Source organism: Lipotes vexillifer, unplaced genomic scaffold (assembly GCF_000442215.2).
Source record: "Lipotes vexillifer unplaced genomic scaffold, Lipotes_vexillifer_v1.1 scaffold1034, whole genome shotgun sequence".
NCBI lineage: Eukaryota > Metazoa > Chordata > Mammalia > Artiodactyla > Lipotidae > Lipotes > Lipotes vexillifer.
Window position 1 is genome coordinate 674,240 of NW_006790288.1, and position 20,884 is coordinate 695,123.

A 20,884-nucleotide genomic window follows, 5' to 3' on the forward strand; every position below is an offset into this window, starting at 1 on the left:
CCTTTCCCGTTGCCGGACGCGCAAGCTCAGCGCCCACGGCTCACGGGCCCAGCCGCCCCGCGGCACGTGGGATCCTCCCGGACCAGGGCACGAACCCGTATCCCCTGCATCGGCAGGCGGACTCTCAACCACTGCGCCACCAGGGAGGCCCCCCAAATGTCTTTTTATGTTAGTTTCTATATTTTCTATCCTTTTCCCCTCCGTGCTTCCCTTCTAGATATTTTCTATTAACGAGTCTTCTAATTCATTAATTTTCTGTTCTGCTAATCTTATCTGTTGTTTAACCCATCAGTTAATTTAGTTGGCTTATTTTTCAGTTCTAGAATTGCCATTTGATTTTTCTTCAGAAATAATTCGATTTTTCTGGTAAAATTCTGTCAGTCTGTTTTCATTTTTTCCTCTCTCATTTTTTTCAGTCTTCTTTGTTTTATTTTGTAACACTGTCAAACTTAAAGAAATAACTTAAGTATATCATGAAGACCTTTTTTGGGGGGGGGGGCGTCATTTGAAAATAAGTATAACTGATTCACTTTGCTGTACAGCAAAAACAAACACATTGTAAAGCAGCTATACTCCAATAAAAATTAATATAAAAAAGAATGAAGATAAGTAAATATATACATAAATAAATAAAATAAAAATAAACACATACCCCCCAAAAAAGAAAAAAAGTTGCTGACACCCTATTACCCACAAATATTTTCATGAATATTTTTCTCCAAGACAGTTATTTTCTCCTTCATAACCATAAGGTGTAGCTGTTTAATCATGAAATTAATTGATACATTTCATGCATTATTACCTAATCCTCAGCCCCTATTCAAATTGACCACTTTTTATAACAGAAACTCCTGTCCAGAATCACAAGTTTCATTTATTGCATTTCCGTTTTCCATTGATCTGGAACAGTTCCTCAGTCTTTTCCTTAATTTTCATGACCTAAATATGTTTGGAGATTACAAGTCAAATAGTTTGTCCAGTGTCCCCCAATTTGGATTTATATGATGTTTCTTTGTGATCAGATTGAGGTTATATATCTTTAGTAGGAATATCACAGAAGTGATTGTGTTCTTCTCATTTCATCCTTTCAGTTAGCACACAAGTTTGATTTGTTTTACTACCTGTAACATTCCCTTTCGTATCTTATTAGTGTGGCATCTTCCCAGCTTGTCCACTGAAAAGTTTTCACTTGGTAATTGCTGTGGGTTGAATTGTGTACCCCAGAAGATAATGTTGAAGCCCTAACTCTGGTATATGTGAAAATGACCTTACTTAGAAATAGGGTCTTTACAGATGTACTTAAATTAAGATGAGGTTATTAGGATGAACCTTAATCCAATATAACTGGTGTCCTTGTAAGAAGATGGAAATTTGGATACAGATGCACACAGGAATAATATCATGTGACAACCAAGACAGATATTGTAGTGATGCATCTGCAAGCCAAGGAATTCCAAGGGTTGATGGCCACTGCCAGAAGCTAGGAAAAGGCAGGGAAGGATTCTGGTCAGTCGTAGAGGGATCATAGCCCTGCTCACACTTTGATTTTGGACTTTTAGCCTCCAGAATTATGAGACAATAAATTTCTGTTGTTTTAAGCCACTCAGCAATAAAGTACCACAACACTAGGAAATCATACACTAATTAATAAGTGTCTTGTGGGGAGGTGTTTTGAAGCTATGCAAATATTTTGTTCCTCTTCAAAGTTTCAGTTTATTCATTTATTTATATCAGTATGGACTCAGTCATATTTAATCAGTGTTCTAATTCATTACTAACTACTGATTCATTGCAAAGTAATTATTTTGATGCTCAGATTGTCCCAGTGGGAGCTCCTCTCAAGCCGCTTTCTGTGTTCTTTTGACATATCCCCATCATTTTTTGAGCGTTTCCAGGTTCATCTTGCACTTTTCTGTCCAGCCCGGGAATCAGTCGTTTCTCCAAAGAGCCTTGGTTCCTTTTAGTGAAAAACCATATTTTGAAACCAAGATCTGAGTACTAGGTGCACTTATTATTATTGGGATATCACTGCTTCCAGACCATATCAGTGTACAGAGGTAGGAAATGTGTGTGTGTGTGTGTGTGTGTGTGTATTTAACCTATATACACACATTTACATCTATATATATTTCTGTATCTGTCTATATATGTCAAAAACCATGAGTTCACACTATTATGTCCAATCCCAGTCTAACACTACAAGGTTCATTCTAGTTTTCTCCGTTTCCACATTTATAATTGCTTTTTCTAAAAATGTAAAATCTTGCTCCCCTTATCTTCAACATAATCACTTATTTGATAATTGCCCATGTGTATAGCCAGTTTTCCAGCACTTCCATCCCTCCCAGCCATCTCTGTTGGCTTTCTTTTTATTTCACTTAGGCTTCAGCATCCCATGCAATGCCTTCCTCCCATGCAGTCATTTTCCTCACCCTATTTTGGCTCCGTTACCTAACCTAGGCGACCAAGGCTTCCCTTCAACTCTTGCTAATGAATTTTGGGCTGAATTGTTCAAGATGGGATTTTCTATATTTTCTTGAACGTATAAATCATAGCTATTTGGGTTTTGCTAGGTAATTCCAATGTTGGCTATACTTGTTTTGAGTCTGTTCATAGTGTCTGTCTTTTCTTTTATCTCTTGGCATGCTTGCTAATTTTTTATTGAATACTGAACATTGTATATGAAAATACTTCTGGAGTCTCAGTGATTTCTCTTTCTCCAGAAAGAATTCACCCTTTCCTTTGCTAGGCAGATATTGTGAGACCTTATCATATATATACTTTAAAATTTATTTATTTTTTATGTATTTATTTTGGCTGCGTTGGGTCTTCATTGCTGTGCACAGCTTTCTCTAGTTGCAGTAGGTGGGGGCTACTCTTCACTGTGGTGCATGGACTTCTCGTTGCAGTGGCTTCTCTTGTTGCAGAGCACAGGCTCTAGGCGCACAGGCTTCAGTAGTTGTGGCCCGCGGGCTCTAGAGCACAGGCTCAGTAGTTGTGGCACATGGACTTTGTTGCTCCATGGCATGTGGGATCTTCCCAGACCAGGGATCGAACCCGTGTCCCTTGCATTGGCAGGCGAATTCTTAACCACTGCGCCACCAGGGAAGTCCAAGAGCTAATCATATTAATCAAATCTGAAACTGAACTGACTTCGGGCTGAATTGCAGTTTGGGCAAACTTTTGATTTCCTGTGGTTCATCCAGCTTCTAAGTCACAGATTTTTCCCACTGAGAGCCTGTGACATCACTAGGGCCCCTCCATCGTTGTGTGATTTGAATGCTAATCCTTGTCTCTTCTGTACCATGAGTCTATGTTTAACTCTGCTTTGCTTTTCAGAATTTTTCTGCTTGACTTCTTTAATTCCCTCTTAAGCAAGCTTCATAATTCAGCAAATACCTTTTTTTTTAATTGGAGTATAGTTGATTTACAGTGTTCTGTTAATTTCGGGTGTACAGCATAGTGATTCAGTTATACATATACATATGTTTGTTCTTTTTCAGATTATTTTCCCCTGTAGGTTATTACAGAATACTGAGTAGAGTTCCCTGTGCTATACAGTGTGTCCTTGTTGGTTATCTATCAGCAAACATCTTGAAGGAAAAACAATAGCATATTGTTGAGCCAGTTCTGTCCTTCCTCTTTCATCAAAATTTTGGCCTTTCTAATTTTTTCTAATTTATCTCTACAGGCCAGCAAGTCTTTTAAAAGTTCTCCTTTTTCCTTTTGCCTGAATTCTCAAATTCTTGCCTAGCTCCCCCAAATCAGCAGGACCCTGAGAGAAAAAGCAGCTGCAGAACGTCAGCTTGACTCTCCTCATGGTTTCCCCCTGCTATAGAATTTGCCACTTGGGTTCTTGTTGCCTTAGCACTCTACAGTACGTTCAAATATGTGTGTGTGCACGTGCGTGCGTGCGTGTGAGTGTGTATAGATAGGTATGTGTATATATCTGGCTTTTCTAGTTGTTCTTGATGGGAGCATTGCTGTGCTACAAACTACTCAATTATGAAACAAAATCTCAATTCTAGCATATTATTTTCCGTTCCACTCCATTTTTAAAATAATGCTTCGTGTTCAACCAACCAAAATGATGCCACAATCTAATGTTCCAAGACCCTTAACAAAAAAAAAGACACACAGCTTCAAGACACTGGCAATTAAGATAATCAGATGAATAGGATTTAAGCCAGATGATCAAGGTTAACAACAACAGTGGTACATTGTATGTACCCTTGATATGACGTGATGACAATCACACTTTACCTCTGTGGTCTTCCTCCCCAAAACCCATAACCCCAGTCTAATCATGAGAAAAACATTAGACAAACCTCAGTTAAGAGACAGTCTACAAAATACCTGACCAGTACTCTTCAAAACTGTCAAGTTCATCAAAAACAAGGAAAGTCTAACAAACCATCACAAACAAGAGAAGCCTAGGAGATGTGACTACTAAATTATGGGATCCTGGAATAGAAAAAGAACATCAGATAAAAACTGAGGAAATATGCATAAAGTATGGGCTTTAGTTAATAATAATTATCAAAATTGGTTTATTAATTGTGACAAATGTATCATGCTAATGTTAGGTGTTAATAATAGGGAAAATTGGGTGTGGGTTATATGGGAACTCTATTTTATCTTCACAGTAATTTTGTACACCTAAAACTTTTAAAATAAACAGTTTCTTTTTTTAAAAAAAATCAATAGTATTTGACCTCTCAGGCTATGCTTTATTTATTGATTTGATTTTTGTCTTCTTAGTCATTGCTGTATCTCCAGTACCTAGAAGAGTGGCCAGCACATTTAGAGTCTTGATAAATATTGGTTGCTTGGAGGGATACAGGGGAGCAAGGGAGGATGAATTGCAGATAAATTCTAAGTCTCTAACTTGGGCAGCTATGGATGGTAATATTGACTTAGGGAATATAAAAAGCAGAGATTGGAAACTACTCCATGCTTGACAGATGATATTTTCTTGTTTTATACCAGTGATATAGTTAATAATAATGAAGAAATCTGATCAAGTCAAAATGGTAGCTTCTTGGTTACTTCTCAGAGGAGTAAACTCTTCTTTTTCTCTTTTAGGCATATAAAACCTTTGCTAATCGAGTGAACAATTTAAAGAAAAAGCTAGATCAATTGAAGTCAACCCTTCCTGATCCTGAGGAATCACCAGTCCCTTCCCCAAGCATGGATGCTCCCTCCCCAACTGGCTCTGAGTCTCCTTTTCAAGGAATGGGAGGTGAGGAATCCCAGTCACCAACCATGGAGAGTGAGAAATCTGCCACACCTGAACCTGTAACAGATAATCGTGATGTGGAAGACATGGAACTCTCAGATGTGGAAGATGATGGGTCAAAAATCATTGGTATGTCCTATATGATTAGTAGACAACTTGCTCCTTATCTGTTTTGCCTTCCCCACCAATAAATCTATCACAGGCAGGTATTAAAAGATGGTTTAATCCTTATAAAATTAGAACACCAAGGTAGTAGTATTGTCTGTAGAGCAGTGGTTCAGGATTTGGTATGCCACGTACGTTGAGAATCATTGTTTAAGATCTGTGCTGTTCAGGGAATTCCCTGGTGGTCCAGTGGTTAGGAGTCCGTGCTTCCGCTGCCAGGGACCCAAGATCCTGCAAGCCAGGTGGTGTGGCAAAAATAAAAACAAAACAAAATACACACTGGATTCTAGGAACTTGGTGCTTTAAAAAAGAGTGAAAATTATATCATTAATAATTGTTTATATTTATAACTTATTAAAATGAAAATATTTGGGCTATATTGAGATAAGTAAAATATATAATTAAAATTAATTTTACCTGTTTTTCTTTTTTTGATATGGTTACTAGAAAATTTAAACTTACATATGTGGCTTGAATTACATTTCTTTTGAACAGCACTGCTCTAAAGGGAGGGCCACTTATGCTGGAATTCCTTATTCTCTGTCACTCTTGACCTTCAAGATTCCAAAGCCACATTTTGTTAACCACACTTTCAGAATTAACCTGGATTGGTGAATTGTTTCTCTGACATCCCCAGCTTTTATAATTCTTATTAGGCAGTTTGACTTAGGTTGAATTTAATGCGCTATCCACATAGTGCATTGCCTTTAAAGTATTAAGAGGAATGTATTGCAGAGGCATCAAGAGTTAAAACATTGCATTAGTGCCTGATTGCACCCCCAGTAGACCAATTTCAGGAGGCCAAAGGATAATACATTAACATATGTACAGAGTTTCTGTTTCTTAGAAAGCTCTCAGGTTAATAATGGCAAAGAAAAGACAGGACAATTTATGACATAAATATTACTGAAAGACAGAACACAAATGTGTACCAAATAATAACATGCTTCCAGAAATGTACAAATTTAATACACAGATACTAAGAAGATGTAAAGAAATCATTAAATGTAAGATAAAAGATGCATTTGGGGAATTCATTTTAAGCAGCTATTAAAGGTGGGAAGGTTCATAAATTATAAAGAGCATGACTTTTTAAAAAAATCATGAAGTGAATGATTTTTCTCTAAAGCATAGTACTTTTTAGGAAATATTGGGGCATGTTATTTCATATTGGAAGCAGAGTCTGGAAAGTAGTAGGATGCAATACCATCTCTTTTCTTTTTTTAAACAGTAGAAGACAGGAAGGAAAAACCTGTGGAGAAGTCAGCTGTATCCACTGCTGTACCTACAAAGCCAACAGAAAGTATCTCAAAGGCCTCTTCATGTACTCCAGTGCCTGTAACCATGACAGCAACCCCACCTCTTCCAAAGCCTGTGAATACTTCTCTTCTCTCCCCTACTCCAGCACTGGCTTTGCCAAACCTGGCTAATGTGGATCTGGCAAAGATAAGTTCCATCCTTAGCAGCCTGACATCAGTCATGAAAAATACTGGTAAGTAGCCCTAGTAAAGAAGATAAAAGGCTTATTTCCACCTTTCTAATTGAACCATCAATCTGGGTTTTGTTTTTGTTTTTTAATTAAAAGTAACTTTTTAATTAAAAAATAAAAATAGGGATTTCCCTGGCGGTCCAGTGGGTAAGACTCCATGCTCCCAGTGCAGGGGGCCTGTGTTCCATCCCTGGTCGGGGAGCTAGATCCCACATGCATGCTGCAACCAAGACCCAGTGCAGCCATAATTAATAAATACATACATACATACATACCGCTACATGGCCATCGTAGAAAAATTAGAAGATAAGTTAAAAGAATAAAATATCCATAATTCTGCCATCCCGAAGGAAACCACTTGTGTTTAACCTTACAAGTGTGCGTGTGTGTGTGTGTGTGTGTGTGTTTTGGGAAATAAAATGTTAGTAATAATTTTTCTTTCAGTAATTGAAGCATATTGCGTATACAGTCGGTCCTCCATATTCACCGGTTCTGCATCTGCAGGTTCCACATCCAAGGATTCAACCAACCATGGATTGAAAATATTTGGGGGAAAAAATTTTTCAGAAAGTTCCAAAAAGCAAAACTTGAACTTGTCATGCCCCAGCAACTATTTATATAGCATTTACATTGTATTTACAACTATTTATATTGTATTATGTATTATGAGTAATCTAGAGATGATTTAAAGTATATGGAAGGACGGGGACTTCCCTGGCGGTCCAGTGGTTAGGTCTCGGTGCTTTGACTGCCATGGCCCAGGTTTAATCCCTGATCAGGGAACAAAGATCCCGTAAGCCATGTGGCACGGCAAACAAATAAACAAAAATAAATAAATAAAGTATATGGAAGGATATGCATAGGTTATATGCAAATACTATACCATTTTATAAGGGACTTGAGCATCCACAGATTTTGATATATTCAGGAGTCCTGAAACCAACCCCCCATGGGTACTGAGGGACAACTGTACTCTTTTGAAAGCAGCTATTTAAAATTTAACTACATATCATGGATGTTTTTGTAAGTCATTAAACATTCAGCTATATCATTTAATAGCATTCATTAATTTATGTAAGCCTTTATTATCAGAACATCTAGTGTGTTTCCAATTTTTCGCTATTATAAAGAATACTGTAATGAACAACGTTGATGCTAAAATTTTATGCACCACCCTTCTTAAAAGGGTTGATAAGTATATGGGACCTTTTTTAATGGAAGATTTAATAAAGATAAATAAAGTAGAGCCCCTCTACATGCTCGTCACTCATCTTCAACACTGTAAACACATGGCCAGTCTTGTTTCTGCTATGCCCTATCCAATCCTGATTATTTTGAAGAAAATCCCAATTATTTCATTTCATCATAAATAACTAAGTATTTATTTCTGAAAGATAAAGACTCCAAAAAATTCAGCATGTAGGTTTTTAAGTCTTTTCATGTTATAACTAAAATGATCTCCAAAAAACGTACTATTTTATGTACCAAGTATATGAAAGTTCCCATTGTTCCTCAACCTCTCCAACCTGTTTTGTTTTATACTTTGTCAAATTCAGTCTTAAGAAAATTGTTCGTTTGCATTCCTTTGATTAAAGATGTGGTTAAAATTTCTTTCATATGCTTATCATTTTTGTGTGTGAAATACCTGTTTATATTTTTGATTGTTAAAAAAATCAAAAATCATTTCTTCTTTATATACCATTTTTCCTATGTTAAGAATCAACCCAGTATTTTAAAATGTAAAAATGTAAAGATTGCTTGTATAACCTCATTTTAAAGTCCATTTCAAAAGGAAATAACTTACTTATCACATAGAATTATGCAGTGGCCCAGTCTGATCATAATTAGCCAGCAATATCTATTGAGCACTTAGAGGAGTCTGAGGTGTAGGTTCCATTTGGTAGAGAAAAAAAGAAATAGGTTCTCTGGTCTCTTTCTATTGGGACTCTGAAAACTAGTAAATACATATGAAAAAAAAATAACTTAATACTTTTCTAATTTAACAGTGTTCCAAGTAGATAGGAGCAAGTCTTAATCTAATTTTCAGATTTTTTCTTTGTACAAGATGGACAATTTGTGGATCATTCACAGAAGAATTCCTATTGAACATACCATACTCAATTAAGTGACTGGAAAGTATCATGAATTTATAGGTCATTTTGAATTGCATTTTCTTGAGTTAATCTTTCTGCCACCAGGGGTCAGTCCTGCATCAAGACCTTCTCCAGGAACTCCTGCAAGTCCCAGCAACCTCACCAGTGGTCTGAAAACACCTGCACCTGCCACGACAACATCTCATAACCCTCTAGCAAATATCCTCTCGAAGGTGGAGATCACCCCAGAGAGCATTCTGTCTGCTCTTTCCAAAACCCAGACACAGTCAGCCCCTGCACTGCAAGGTAAACTGACATGCGCTAGAGGGACTTGAATCGTGAATATTTGTCTCTGGCTTAATCCTGGATTCCATTTCTGAGGAATCCAAAGCTATGAAATGTATAATACAGTTAAGTCATTATTCTCTTTATCATGTACAAACTGACATTTATAGAATTCTGAAATGTCAAAGCTGAAAGAGACTTTAAATATCCTCTAGTCCGATACCCTCCTCAGGTGAGGAAATTAACACTCAGTGAGATGATGTGACCTGCTTAAGATCACACATCTGTCTGTTCAGTGAAGAGCTGAGACTAAAAGCCAGATTTCTTGACTGGAGTCCAGTATTCTTTCACTTAAACCGTGTATCCCAACCTCTTAGTATAAGTTAGTACATGTTGAGTTCTACACATTTTAATGTTAACTGAAGCTAAAGACAGTAAGAAAGACCAATCTATCAGAACTCTTATGAGACATGATTATCTCTTTTTTTATGTCCTAATGTTTTATAGAGGCCTCTATAGATATCATACCTTTTTTTATTTTCTGCCTAGCTATTATCGCTACCTTATTTGAACCTCTGTCTTCAGCTTTGCTAATTATCTTGTTTTGTGCTAAAACCGTCTGCTTCTAACATTTTTTCATAAAGCTTACCTTGCTCTTTGTTCTCAGACCCTCCAGATACCAACCTCAGTATAATTATGCAGTGAATTACAGCTTCAATATAGTGACTTACTCTTTATCAATAGTTCTCAACCAGGAGCCTCCAGGGGACATTTGGCAATGTCTGAAGACGTTTTTGTTTGTCACAGCTGGGGTCGGGGTCAGGGTGCTGTACCTCTAGTGGGTGGAAGCCAGGGATGCTGCTTAACCCTACAATGCATAGGACAGTCCCAACAACAAAGGAGTATCCCGCCCAAATGTCAGTGGTGCTGAGATCCTGCTTTATATGAATAGAGAGCAGCAGTACAGGTATCTGTTAATTTTCTTATTTCCTAAACTGTTCTGTAAGTGTATCCGCCAGGCACTGTATTATAGTGAGCTTTGTCTTACCATGTAAGAGAATTTTGTTACACATAACTAAATACTGTGAAATAGTAATCCACAGCTCTACATATTGGAACCAGCAAAAGAATTAATGATGATGCTACAGTGCATCTCATACTACTGATTTCAGGGATAATTAGTTTGAGAGATTGGCACGTTTATATGATTTCTCCCTTCCACTCCCTCTTCTATCACCATCCTATAGTTACAGTAAAAATTTTGAACTCGTATTTTAACTTCTTATATAGATATAATACTTAGATCTTAAAGAAGAAGCCTTTTCTTTCAGCAGATTGTAACAATAGTATCATGTGGACCTTCTCATCAGGCGAAATTTGAACAGAACTAGGTGTGTTATGACAAAATGAAAAGTGGGAATCTCAGGAAACAAGCTTTGTGGAATAACAGGGCAGTTTATCACCTTTCAGTTCCTTATGGAAAGTGGAATTCTCCTAGCCTTTTTTATTTATTTATTTTTTTTTTGCGGTACGCGGGCCTCTCACTGTTATGGCCTCTTCCATTGCGGAGCACAGGCTCCGGACGTACAGGCTCAGTGGCCATGGCTCACAGGCCGGGGCACGAACCCGTGTCCCCTGCATCGGCAGGCGGACTCTCAACCACTGCGCCACCAGGGAAGCCCCTCTCCTAGCCTTTTAAAAGAACTGTGTCCGGCAACTTAAATAGATACATTTCTTCATAGACCATAAAGGAAATCTCTTAGAACTTTGCTCTAAATGTGTCACCCACAGCCCTTATTGACCGATTTTCAGCACAAAAGAATGACTTCAGTAGGCAGAGGCCATAGACTATGGTTTAAGATTGAAGAAAAGTAATATTTAGCGGTAAGAGATTATTTCAGCTATTACCAGAAATCTGAGTAGTATCTTTGTTAAGAAGATGGTCTTCTGAAGAATTTATTTCACAACAGCTGAAAGATAATACTGAAATATCTTTTTTAAATCATGATATTATCATATCTCACTTTCCAGTGCTTGGCAACTTCTGGTTTTGGTAAGAGCAGTTACTACTAAGAATTAAACTGTTAGGAAGGGGAAAATTATATAGCCAGGGACCTTTTTGGAAATGAAACATGGATTTTTTTTTTCAGGAGGATAATAACTGAAATAAACAATATTTCAATTATTTGGATATTATCAAACACTGGATAATAATAAAAGCCGTGCATCATTATTTAGAAGTTGATGGCATTTGAAAATGTCACAAGGATGGAGCAACCTTAAAATTCTTAAGACCTTAAATCTCTTAGCAAATAAGGATAAAAATTGAAATTTGGAAGAAACATTAATTGAAGTATCCTATGAAATATTATTTTCTCTCACATATCATTATGAAGGAACAGTTTTAGCATATGGCTGAAAGCTGTAAATTCAGGTGAAGTATACATAAACTTTTCATTTGTGATCAGAAATTGAGGAAATTTTCCAAAATGTGATTGAATATAAAGGACCTTCTGTTATCTCTTTATCAAGTATTTTTCCAAGCATTTTTCTGCAAGAGCAGTTTGCTTTGGTGAACTTCAGTCTTCTTTGCCCCAAAGAGTTCTTTCTCAGTGCTTCTGAGAAGGTTTTGTCTGTCAGTGAGTGGGGTTGAATCTCATCAGTGTCAGCCTGAATAATCCTTGAATTTTCCAAGCTATAAGAAGGGGATTGTATGTTTTCTTGTGAAAGAATCAGTGCCCCAGTGGTCTAGCTGTATAAGCTTTGTGGTGTATGTTTGTATATTTATTATTGCTCATTTTACAACTAAAATTTTTACAACCAAAGCTTTGTTTCCCCAAAGATAACACCAATGTAGCAAGAGATGCTCCTTGAAAAAAGCATCCCAGTTCAAATAAATTCCTGCAATTTGCATATTGCTATCTCTCTCCTGAGAATAACAGTGTAGGTTAACTTGTTAGAGACAGTTGTGGAGGTTGGAAAGGAAGGATAGGGCAGAATATCTATTTGCGTTTAGAGAAACAGTTCCACAGACCAAACATTAAGAAATACTGGCTTAAAGTGTTATTTTAAAAGTAATTTTGCACCCTTTCTTTTCCTGCTTTGTCTTGTTTAAACTGTGAATGATTCTGACACTAAAATCTCCCCCATCCTGTTGCCTTTTATTTTGCCATATTGGACTTGTTTCATGACTACTAGAAACATTTCATTAATTTGCTCTTCTTGTATTGATAAATAGGTCCAGTGTTTTCTATGACATTTAGCCATTACTTGTTTGGTCTGGATTCCCTATGATCTCATATTTTAATATCTATCTAGTTCCCACTGGAATGAATGAGAATATCCAATTAGCCTACATTGTTTTCATTGGAAGGTAGGGAGTTCTTTTTAACTCCTCTAATCTTTGTTTCTACAGGCCTGTCATCTTTACTTCAGAGTGTTACTGGGAACCCAGTTCCATCCAGCGAAGCTGCATCCCAGAGCACTTCGGCTTCCCCTGCCAACACCACAGTCTCTAGCATAAAAGGAAGAAATCTGCCCTCCAATACCCAATCCTTTATTCCGAAAAGCTTCAGCTATTCCCCTAATTCATCAACTTCTGAAGTCTCTTCAACTTCAGCCAGCAAGGCCTCAATTGGGCAAAGCCCAGGGCTCCCAAGCTCTACTTTCAAGCTACCATCCAACACTCTGGGGTTTACAGGTACCCACAATACTAGCCCTGCTGCCCCACCTACTGAAGTTGCCATGTGCCAATCTTCAGAGATCTCCAAGCCAAAGCTGGAGTCAGAGTCCACCTCCCCAAGCCTGGAAATGAAGATCCACAACTTCTTAAAAGGTAATCCTGGTTTCAGTGGCTTAAACTTAAACATCCCAATCCTGAGCAGTTTGGGATCCGGTGCCCCAGCAGAAAGCCATCCCTCAGACTTCCAGCGTGGCCCTACTAGCACATCAATCGACAACATTGATGGAACCCCTGTGCGGGATGAACGGAGTGGGACACCCACCCAGGATGAGATGATGGACAAGCCCACATCCAGCAGTGTAGATACCATGTCCCTGCTTTCTAAGATCATTAGCCCTGGTTCCTCAACACCCAGCAGTACAAGATCACCACCCCCTGGGAGAGAGGAAAGCTACCCTCGAGAGCTCTCCAATTCTGTATCTACATATCGACCCTTTGGCCTGGGCAGTGAATCACCCTATAAGCAGCCTTCTGATGGAATGGAGAGACCATCTTCCCTGATGGACTCTTCACAGGAGAAATTCTATCCAGATACTTCTTTCCAGGAAGATGAAGATTACCGAGATTTTGAGTATTCAGGGCCTCCACCCTCTGCCATGATGAACCTAGAGAAGAAACCAGCCAAATCTATCCTGAAATCAAGCAAGCTTTCTGATACCACCGAGTACCAGCCCATCTTGTCCAGTTATAGCCACAGGGGCCAAGAATTTGGGGTAAAGTCTGCCTTCCCTCCATCTGTAAGGGCCCTCCTGGACTCTAGTGAGAACTGTGACCGTCTCTCGTCTTCCCCTGGGCTTTTTGGTGCCTTCAGCATAAGAGGGAATGAACCTGGGTCTGACCGGTCACCATCACCGAGTAAGAATGATTCATTTTTCACCCCTGACTCCAACCACAATAACTTGTCTCAGTCTACCACTGGGCATCTCAGTTTGTCACAGAAGCAGTACCCAGACTCTCCTCACGCAGTTCCACATCGTTCCCTTTTCTCTCCGCAGAACACCCTTGCAGCTCCCACGGGCCACCCACCCACGTCAGGCGTGGAGAAAGTCCTGGCCTCCACCATTTCCACCACATCGACGATTGAGTTTAAGAATATGCTTAAAAATGCCTCACGAAAGCCCTCAGATGATAAACATTTTGGCCAGGCCCCCAGCAAGGGCACTTCAAGTGATGGAGTCAGTCTCTCAAACCTCTCCCAGCCCAGCTTGACAGCCACTGATCAGCAGCAGCAAGAAGAGCACTACCGCATAGAGACCCGAGTGTCCTCCTCCTGCTTAGACTTGCCTGATAGTACGGAAGAAAAGGGGGCCCCTATAGAGACCTTGGGTTATCATAATGCATCCAATAGGAGGATGTCAGGGGAGCCAATACAGACTGTAGAGTCCATCCGAGTTCCTGGGAAGGGAAATAGAGGACATGGGCGTGAGGCTTCAAGGGTGGGTTGGTTTGATCTGAGCACCTCAGGCAGCTCTTTTGACAATGGCCCCTCAAGTGCCTCTGAGTTGGCATCCCTTGGGGGTGGGGGCAGCGGAGGCCTCACTGGCTTTAAAACAGCACCATACAAAGAACGAGCACCCCAATTTCAGGAAAGTGTCGGCAGCTTTCGTTCCAACAGTTTCAACTCAACATTTGAGCATCATCTCCCCCCGTCCCCATTGGAACATGGGACACCCTTCCAGAGAGAGCCAGTGGGGCCATCATCTGCCCCACCTGCCCCTCCTAAGGATCATGGTGGTATCTTCTCTCGAGATGCACCCACTCATCTACCCTCTGTGGATCTTTCGAACCCCTTCACAAAGGAGGCAGCCCTGGCCCATGCTGCCCCACCTCCTCCTGGAGAGCACAGCGGAGTTCCTTTCCCCACCCCACCCCCTCCTCCGCCCCCTGGGGAACATAGCAGCAGTGGCGGGAGTGGCGTCCCTTTCTCCACTCCTCCTCCTCCTCCGCCTCCTGTTGACCACTCTGGGGTTGTACCCTTCCCGACCCCACCACTGGCAGAGCACGGAGTGGCGGGGGCTGTGGCAGTATTTCCCAAGGACCATAGTTCCCTCCTTCAAGGGACCCTGGCTGATCATTTTGGGGTGCTCCCAGGACCCAGGGACCATGGGGGCCCCACCCAACGGGACCTCAACGGCCCTGGCCTTAGCCGTGTACGCGAGAGCCTGAGCCTACCCTCCCTTTCTCTGGAGCACTTGGGCCCAGCCCATGGAGGAGGAGGTGGGGGAGGCAGCAGCAACAGCAGCGGCCCCCCCTTGGGTCCCTCACACAGAGACGCCATCAGCCGGAGTGGTATGATCTTGCGGAGTCCCCGGCCAGACTTCCGGCCTAGGGAACCTTTTCTCAGCAGAGACCCTTTTCACAGTTTAAAGAGACCCAGGCCACCTTTCGCTAGGGGCCCTCCGTTCTTTGCACCAAAACGCCCATTCTTCCCTCCCAGGTACTGATGGAAACTAAGGGAAAGGCATTTTGAACAGTCTAGAGAGAATTGGAAGTAGGAGTTTGGTTTATTATTGTTGTTTTTGTTTGTTTTCCCTCCTTTGATTTATTTTTTCTTTTTTTTATTATGACAGAGGACCTCCCTTCCAAATTAAAAAATCCCATGTGCATATGCCCACATTTCACTATTCCATCCAGTCCTGCCTCCCACTGCACTTACACCCACCTTCTCCAACTTGTTTGTATTTTAAGGGGGTGGGGGGCAAAGAAACACAACCAAAGCCACTTCATTTGGCTGGGGGCTTGAGGGGTGGGGAGGAAAACAGCTCTTATCTTACCCCATCTATGGAAGAGTATTATTACATTTGAAATAAAACTTCCATCAGTACAGATAATAACACGTGCAATGTTGGGATGTTATTTTGGGCTTGGCATGTCAAAAGTAGTCAGTGGAAGGATTCCTGTCCCCTCCTCTCTCCAGCTCCGTTACTGCTGTAACCAGTGTGGCTCTCTTCCCTGTATGCTCTGTGGCCTGCTGACAGCCAGGAGATGTTGCAGGGGAGAAATGTGGGAGACCTTGGACCTGTCAAGTTGTTTTGTTCTGCTTTGTTTTGTTTTTAAAGGCATGTTGCAGTTGAGTACTTTACCTGTCTCCTAAAATCTAAAGCTTCTTTTTTTTTTCTTCTTTTTTTCCTCTTCTAAAGTACTATCAGGCAGTAACTTTGAGGAGATATGGACCTCATTTTATCCTAGTAAAAAATTTTCCTCTTTATACTTGGAGTGAAAGAAAGGGGGCTGGATATAATTTAAAGGTTAAAATACGGAGTAGCTACAATATAGAGAGCTAGAGAAAGGAACTGTTAAATGGTGTGTTGTGACCTGCCCATCTGTCATAAACAAGGAAACATTTCTGAGGTAGTTTCACACATCTTGCACCAAGCTCTTGCTTCCTGCTTTTCTTTCTTGACTTTTTCCTCCCTCAGTTTTCATTTCTGCTTTAGCCAGAGAGAAAGTCACTACAGTTGACAATTGATATGAAGGTGTAACTGAAATGTTATCAAATATTATCCCTGTATTTTTTAATAAGAAGACATTTTTACCATGGTGTCTTCCTAACGTAAGTGACATTTGTTAGTAGTTTTCAGCAAAAGTTAACTACAAGGGAAAGGGAAATATTTGTCTTTATCTTTCTTTTCCCCTTGACCTAGTCCTGTGTTCACCCCTCTTCTTGGTATTTCGAAGGAGGAAGTTCAGTAGCATCTTTCTTTATATTATACCTCTTTAGATCTGTCTTAGTGACAAGTGGATATTATTATATGTATCTTTACAGAGAAACAGGAGGACCCGATAAATTCAAATTTACCCCACTCTACAGATAGCAGCCTGTCACATTTCAAGGCTCAATCCTTAACCTCACCTCCCACTCTCAATAGGAAATAATGTTTCTGCCCTTAGTCATTTTCCACGAGAAAGGAGTGCTTTTCTTGTCCCTGAACTGAAAGGCTTCTTATTTGTATTTCTACAACTAGTAACTGGGAAAAAGACAATCACTGCATTCTGAGTGTTTGTATCTTTATATCTAGGGACACTGAAAGGCAAATGTTGCTTTACTACTATTTTTTACTATTTTATTTTAGTGTCTTACCCCAAGGTACACATTGGTCATCACCAGCCAGATGAGTAAAAGAAAAGGAAATTCTAGCAAGTTTCATATTTTCTTCCAAGTTAGTATAGGAGTAACTGTAGGAAGTATGGGGATTGCTTTGGATTCCTCCAGCGAAATATTAAAGATGGGAGAGAGAGGGCAGTGTAGTGACAGAAGATGATTATTTGTCTCAGAATAAACTTGCTTTTCAGATAAAGAGCGTTTCAGATAAAGAGCAGCTTAAACCAGGTGTGCATCATAGTTTGGGAGTTTTTGTGTAATTTATTCCATATTATTTATTTGGGCTCATCATGTTTTCTTTGGTTAGGATCCTGCAAGTCATTCATCTTCCTAATGCGTTTCTGGTTTTAAGCCAACTGTTCTTTCTTTCTTTGACCTTCTCAAGCCTCTCTGCCCTGTAGCTTTCCCCCCACAAAAATGCATGATACCATGACCTTGTAAGTGGGGTGGGGTATATAGTGTAGCAAAGCAAAGAAACAGTACAGTTATATTGAGTCCTAAGACATTTGTTTAGAGAAAAGTATAAGAGTGTGGGGGTGGGGGGAGGGAAAGGGAGAGTTCTTTCTGACTCGAAACTGGGATAGGTTTTTTCTTCCTTTGCAGAAAAGTGGGATGTTTTTTTATTCTAGAATAAAAGAATGTGAATTCTTTTTGCTGCTCTCATTTAAGCTAAAAGTAGTGTTTACTTGAAAAGGCTCTCTGACCATTTGATTTTATCAGAAAATGCGGGGTTGTCAGGACAGTGGCTTCCTGAATGTTGGGGCAGGGCTATTGTCCTCAAAAGCATGATAGCTAATACATGAAAGAAGGACCTTGTTGTACAGTTTAAAAGATGGACTTTTAAGGGTTGGTTTTTTTGTGGCGTGTTTTTTGGTTTTTTTTTTAAGCCACAAAATCCTCAATGCATTTGTTTCAAGATGGAAGTGAGGATTTGTATGTGACTTGTCAGCTGTTGTTAACGTTAAGGAAATCTGTCTACAGCAGTAAATGAAGACAACAATGTATATATGTGATATAGTGAAACAAAAAAGACAATTCTGGTATTCATAACATGAAACAAAGGGGTTTTATTCTTTCTTTGTCTGTGATTTAAAACTCCGTGCCCATGCTCTGACTTTTGTATTTCAACCTGAGTTTAAAAAATAAACAAGATTTTTTTAAAGAAAGCATAGCATAGTGTATCTTGGCAAGGACATGATTCATATGCAAGCAGAATATGTGAAGTTGTTACTAACGTCCTTGGTGCTCACTGTAAAATCACAGACAGAGAATCAGTGGGTGGGGGTCATGAATACACTGGTACCACTTAAAACACAGTGATACAGTATCAGAAATTGAGTCCTTGAGTATTTTGTAAGAGTTTACTCTTCAGTCAGCTTAGATGAAACCTGTCTCCCTGCTCTGCTCTGCCCTCCCAAAAGTTGAGAATAAACAGAATTTGGTTTGTTTCCAGGGAGGGTAAAATGATAAGAGAATAGGCCTTTTATCCTTTCCGATCCCAGGAATACAATGTTTGTGATATATATGGTACAGCAAACCTATCTAGATAATGTGAATATGCTAAACTTCTAATTGCAAAATATTCACTATCAATCCTGAAGTTACTGGTTCATGCAGAATTAAGCTTCAGCTGTTATTGTTTTGAAGCCGCTGTAAATTACTGCTTTTTCCCCTTTTTTCTTCCCCTCCTCCCCCTCCCCCCTTTTTTCGAATGGGCTGGGGTGCCTGTTAAGATTCAAATTAGATATGTTGGATTGATATTCTCACGTGTTCAGTGTGGAAAACAAAACAAGTACATGCTTTAGAGGCAACAACAATGAAATCCTTTTGAAATGTGTATTAATATCATTTAATAAAATAACTAGTTCTAAAGGTTTGACATTTTTCTTTGAGATCTGGGGCTTTGACCAAGGGCCCCTGGCTTCTCTGGTGAGTGCAAATAGGAGGGAACTTCTCCAGGAGTTGAAACTGCTGCTTTGTGGAACAGGCCTATGGTTGGAAAGACCTAAATTTTCTCCAGCAAAGACCCTACATGACTGTCCAGGGCTGAAGGTGAAACCAGCTACAGAATGCAGGAAGAAAAGCCTGGATATATCTCTGAAGATACAATTGTATTGGCTTTTGGTCTAAGAGTGCATGGAGGGTAGAGGGGCTGGTGTATGTGCCTGCACGGTTCTAAGGCAAACACAGGTGCCACAGACCACCCATCTCATCCCTTCCTTGTGACCACTTGCCCTTTCCTCTCTTCCAGCCATTCCTCTTTTTTTTTTTTTAATCTCTTTGCCCCAAAAATTGTTTTTGTTTCCTGTTTAATAAAAGTATGGTTTCCTTTGTTGTGTGGTTGACTTTTCCCCTCTCGCACTGATCTTGTCCAGCTGTCGTCCCCTTTGACTTCTGCAGTCAGTGTCACTGAAGGCAGTCTGAGCCTCTTGAGATCTTTATGGCCTTGTGGTTTTCTCTTTGATCCTTTATGAAACTCAATTTTGAAAGGGATGATGGGTGGGGTGAGATCAAGATGTTCAGGGAATGGTTGGTAATGAAGTGGGTATACTGTATGGATGATAACTTGTGTTATGTCTTCAAAAAGTTGTACAGTTGTGAGCGAAGAAGCATTTTTAAAGCAAACAAAATTGGGGTAGTGGTGATAGGGATCCTCTGGCCAATTCTTTGCCCACATCTACCCTTCTTGCATATTGACAGTCTGTCATACAGAAGCTACACTCAACCCCTCTCTTGCCCCATCCCTTTTTCATAACCCAGTGAGGCTTAATAAATGGAATGTTGGCTTAAGGGGTAAAGAGAGTTGGTGCGTCTAGACCAGGCTGGGTCACTGGCAGGGTAGAACGCTCTAAATAGCATCCTTGAATAAGTGAAGCTACAGATGTGTCACCAGACACTTCAGAAATAGCAGCCTAGGAACACACCCAGCAGGTAGGGTGTACCACTATGCCAGCTGCTTCTGGAATCTGGCTCACCCTTCCTGGTCCCCAGTTGGGACCTTGACTTGCCCTCCTGCTTCCTGTCTCCACCCCAAGGAAGCAACAGCTTTTAGAATTCCTCATCGGCCTTTCTGGGCATGTTGAAAACACATAACTTCCCCAAAATTGTTCTATTTAAGCCAATATGGTATAGAAGGAATGAATTACCCCCTCATGTGTGTAGACAGAATAACACAAACACTATCTGAATGGGTTTTAGGGTATTGAGGCGTTTCTCATACTTGTTTATGAGTAACTGTATGGACAAGTACGGTCAGCTGCTGTTCACAATTGCTGAGTAATAACTCATTGAGTCTGCACAGACAAAGCTGCAAGAGGGATACCCATAAGTGAGATGGCTCCTAAGTAGACATCCTGTTCTCCCCCCACATAGAAGCAGAAAGAAGCACATAATGCCTTAAAGGAAAGGAGCAAGTGCAGTGTAGAATTAAATATCAATTTCTGACGAACTGCTCGGGGAGGACAGAAGAAACCTTTAATGCTTAGTTACAAGTTTGAGGGGAAGGGGATAAGAAGGCTGAGACCTATCTAGAAACATATTACAGTTACCTTACAGTTCTATTTTATTTTTTTCCTGTCCTTTGTTATCACTGTGGTAAGAGTCAAACGTTGAGAACACAGATATGGGTGGAGGGGCTAGTGAGCAGTGCCAACAGAGAGAACAAATACAGGCTGCAGTTGTTTGTGTTTGACTTAAAAGGGTGTTGGCTAAATCACCCTGGATCTGCTGAGGTTCCTAGCAAATTAGAAGTTCCAACCACATTACCTCC

The 20,884-nt window shown here is 40.1% G+C and overlaps 1 protein-coding gene across 3 annotated transcripts in view; it reads left to right on the top strand.

The window, feature by feature from the left end:
• Positions 1 to 17,112, top strand: part of RPRD2 (regulation of nuclear pre-mRNA domain containing 2) — an 81,653-nt gene extending 64,541 nt beyond the window's left edge. The window contains exons 7-11 of one of the 3 annotated variants that reach the window (XM_007463508.1): positions 5,086 to 5,368; positions 6,636 to 6,896; positions 9,092 to 9,292; positions 12,687 to 13,868; positions 14,009 to 14,169. In XM_007463508.1, coding sequence (XP_007463570.1) covers positions 5,086 to 5,368; positions 6,636 to 6,896; positions 9,092 to 9,292; positions 12,687 to 13,868; positions 14,009 to 14,097 — 2,016 coding nt within the window. In that variant the 3' untranslated portion in view covers positions 14,098 to 14,169. Of the gene's footprint in view, positions 1 to 5,085; positions 5,369 to 6,635; positions 6,897 to 9,091; positions 9,293 to 12,686 lie in introns of all 3 variants that reach the window. The other 2 variants (XM_007463506.1, XM_007463507.1) reach the window with 2 other exon arrangements.
• The last annotated feature ends 3,772 nt before the right edge of the window (positions 17,113 to 20,884 follow it).